Genomic DNA, 3,626 nt, shown 5'->3' on the forward strand with positions numbered 1-3,626 from the left:
ATTAGGAAAAGAACGAAAATTTTTGTTTTCGTTTCCTTTTTTGTTGTCTTCACAAAATTAAATTTGGAAACCCTATTTTTACTATATTTACTAAAAACAATGAATCTAAAAAGTCAAATAAACATGAGACACAACAATTTTTTGTAGCCTGACGCGATCCATTTCATGCCCTTATTAAATGATTTAACAAATTACTAACATAGCTTTTTTCTTTTAACACCATCAAATGCATTATTACCTTAGTGTCGTCTTCCTTTTTCACAGTTTTGATCCATAAATCTTAATCAAACCTGAGCTGAAAACTTCAGAATCGAGATCAATGCTTGATCTCCTCTTTTTCTAAATCTCCAGATTAAATATTGCTTGTTCTCCTCTTTTTTTTAATCTCCAGATTAATTTTCCGATCTGGATTAAGGATATTTCATTCTAGTTTTAAGCTCAGCATCTTTATTTGTTATGAAATTTTGTTAATTTGAACTTTTATTTCGATATCCAAATATCGAAATATGATAATCAATGCGTGATCACTAATTCTTAAGTTATCCCTGCAGGGTATGACCACCATGGGATATCGAAGAGAAATTAAATTAATCCATTGATTTGCATAAGATGGTTGATCTCGAGATTTCTGACTTCAGATGATTGAAAAATTTTAATTTAGAAAAAATTAGGATTAAAAATATTGATTTATTAACTAAAATAATCCTACGATAAGCCGAAGGATTACAAGGATTACAATATCACAGACATGTGGATTAGAACAGGAGAGTTGGGAGTACAGGATTCCAGGCGAGATTTGGATAGATATACTCCGGTACATAATCATCTACACATGTACATATTAACCTCGGTACATAATCATTTAAACATATACACAAATACTCCAGTACATAATCATCTAAACATGTACATATATACTCCACTTCTCAATCATCTAAACATGTACATATATAATACAGTACATAATCATCTAAACATATACACATATACTCCAGTACATAATCATCTAAACATGTACATATATACAACAGTACATAATCATCTAAAAATGTACATATATACTACAGTCCATAATCATCTATTCGGTACATAATCATCTAAACATGTACACATATACTCCAATGCATAATCATCTAAACATGTACAATGTACATTTTCTCCGGTACATGCAATCATCTAAACATGTGTAATGTACATATATATATTATAAACTCCAGTACATAATCACTTAAGCATGTACATAATTATCTAAATATGTACATAATTGTCTAAACATGTAAATAATCATTTAAGATGTACATAATTATCTAAAAACATGTACATAATTATGTAAAGGGGTGCTTCTCTACAACTGATATTTTTGATTTGCTTAAACTTCATTGAAAAATGCGCAAAACTGGGTTAAAAAATTCGGGAAATTATCCAGTCAAAAGGGACATTTTATATTCTGGTTGAAAAAAATGGCTCCAGTCAGAATTTATCAGTCGAATAGCTCTTTTACTGAAGAGGAGAAAATCTGGATTTTCCTGGAATATGGAAAACTTCGCAATGAGCTTCAGATTTGCCAAGATGGAAGAGTTTGCTGAAGAGCTTATCATAATTGTGGAAGAGTTTGCTGAAGAGTTTAGCATAATTATGGAAGAGTTTGCTGAAGAGTTTAGCATAATTTTGGAAGAGTTTGCTGAAGAGCTTATCATAATTGTGGAAGAGTTTGATGAAGAGTTTAACATAATTGTGGAAGAGTTTGCTGTTTCCCTGCAGCAGCCAGCAGAAATCAGTAAGTGTGTCAGCCACATTAGAGATCGCACCAAAGACTGTATATCTCTAAAGGGAGTCTGTTTCGAGTCACTGCTAAACCTACTTAGAAAAGTTCATATGAATGGCGATTTTGCTTAAAATGTAAATTTCCCAATCTAGTTTAAATAATAATATATTTATTGCAAGCTTATCAGCTCGGTTTAATTGAAATATAAGCAAATCAAAAATATTTAAGATTTTCTATATTATGATATCATCTAAATGTCAGTTGAATAACACATGGAACTTATGTTAACCTGATCGCCATGTACTTCAGGAAGCGTAGCTGAGCAAGTGAGCACAATTGTTCCATCCTTTCCTAGCTTTGGGTCAATCTCGAGATTGAAACCAAGCGTTGAAATCTCTAACCCTGTCTCGGTCGTCTAAATATTCGGAAGACTCAATGCATTTAAAATTACACTTAGAAAAATTAGTCTTCGCTAAAATTTGAATCAAAACAAATTTAACTTCTAAATTTGATAGATTGAGTTTTCTTGCTTTTTAAGGAAAACAAATGATTAAGATTTTGAGGTTGAACATGAATTTTCCAGGCTTGCTTCTGCGCCATTTTGTTTTACCTTTCGAAGATACTTAGTAACCAAGGATTCCTGCGCCTGCGCATCTCCAATATACCATGTGAGATCAGCTGCTGGATAGCTCGGGGAACTTGTGCAGTTCAAGGATAGAAGAAATCCAGGTTCATATGCTTCACTCGATAATCCTTTTAACAATTAGATTTATAAACTTAGCTTAACAAATTCTTTTCAATTTAAGTCTTAACTGAAACATATATCATGAACTGTAAAATGTAAGACGTAGCCAACTACACTAATTTGAACCAATTCTCGCCTGTTAAAGTTCAATAGAAGTTGTTCAAATATGACTTCGTAGTTCAACTACTTCATGCTTTTTGATAAATCCGACCACTGGTCACCTTTGACTATAGGATAATGGTCTAGAAGTATAATTACCTTTGATACTAGGATATTGATCTGGAAGTATAATCACCTTTGACATTAGGATAATGGTCTGGAAGTATAATTACCTTTGATACTAGGATATTGGTCTGGAAGTATNACAAGTATCTGATCGCTAACGCGAGCAGTGCCGAGTCCAAGGTTTTCTACCTCAAGATGAAGGGGGATTATTTCAGGTCGGCTTTTCATCCGTTTTTAACCCTTGAGTTCTCAATCTTTGTTAAGCGTTCCACGTTCCCTTAACCCCTCGAAAAAGGCCTTTTATTGACAATACTTAGTTTCCATGCATGTTTCCAGAAGATTCTTTGAACTGAAAGGGAGGAGAATCTTCTGTCACCTAAAATTTCAAAAAATATTTGTTTTTTCACAAAATGGTGAATATTCTGAATCTCTTTTTTTTCTAACAATACATTTTTCGGAATGTTAATATTCAACTAAATAAGAAGTAAAATAATAAAAGAAATTAAATGCTAAAGTATCTGCTTTTCCTGAACAATTCGAAGTTTCTTATTTCCTGTAGATTTAAGTGCTCTTGCACACAGAATTAGACTGATCCATTTAATCTTTATTGGCACTAACTGCAGATTTAGAATAATTCAATTTAAAGGGTAAAAATGAATGCGTGACGGGATCGACCTGTTAAGCGGTGGAATAAGAAGACGACATTAAATCACTACTATGTATATTTGATGTCGTTTCATATCAAATACCGGGTTACCCAAAAAGGATGAGACTTTAGACACGACTGTAATGAATTTATACTCTGTCTGTTTCTCTATATTCATGATTCATTGCAACTGTAGACGCGTTTCTTTCTTTGAAAATCATTAACCCTATTCCTGCTGGGGGGGG

General features: G+C 32.6%; 1 protein-coding gene across 1 annotated transcript; it reads right to left on the reverse strand.

Annotated features, from left to right (window-relative positions):
- Positions 1-667: 667 nt before the first annotated feature.
- On the reverse strand, positions 668-2,963 carry LOC111707329 (uncharacterized). The gene is made up of 4 exons (XM_023480416.1): positions 2,843-2,963; positions 2,376-2,518; positions 2,055-2,180; positions 668-826 (listed from the first exon to the last, which is right to left on the reverse strand). Exons 1-4 carry the CDS (start codon positions 2,961-2,963, stop codon positions 695-697), a joined length of 522 nt encoding a protein of 173 aa, XP_023336184.1. The 3' UTR covers positions 668-694.
- Between the last annotated feature and the right edge of the window lie 663 nt (positions 2,964-3,626).

Source organism: Eurytemora carolleeae, unplaced genomic scaffold, assembly GCF_000591075.1.
Source record: "Eurytemora carolleeae unplaced genomic scaffold, Eaff_2.0 scaffold765, whole genome shotgun sequence".
Classification (NCBI taxonomy): domain Eukaryota; kingdom Metazoa; phylum Arthropoda; class Copepoda; order Calanoida; family Temoridae; genus Eurytemora; species Eurytemora carolleeae.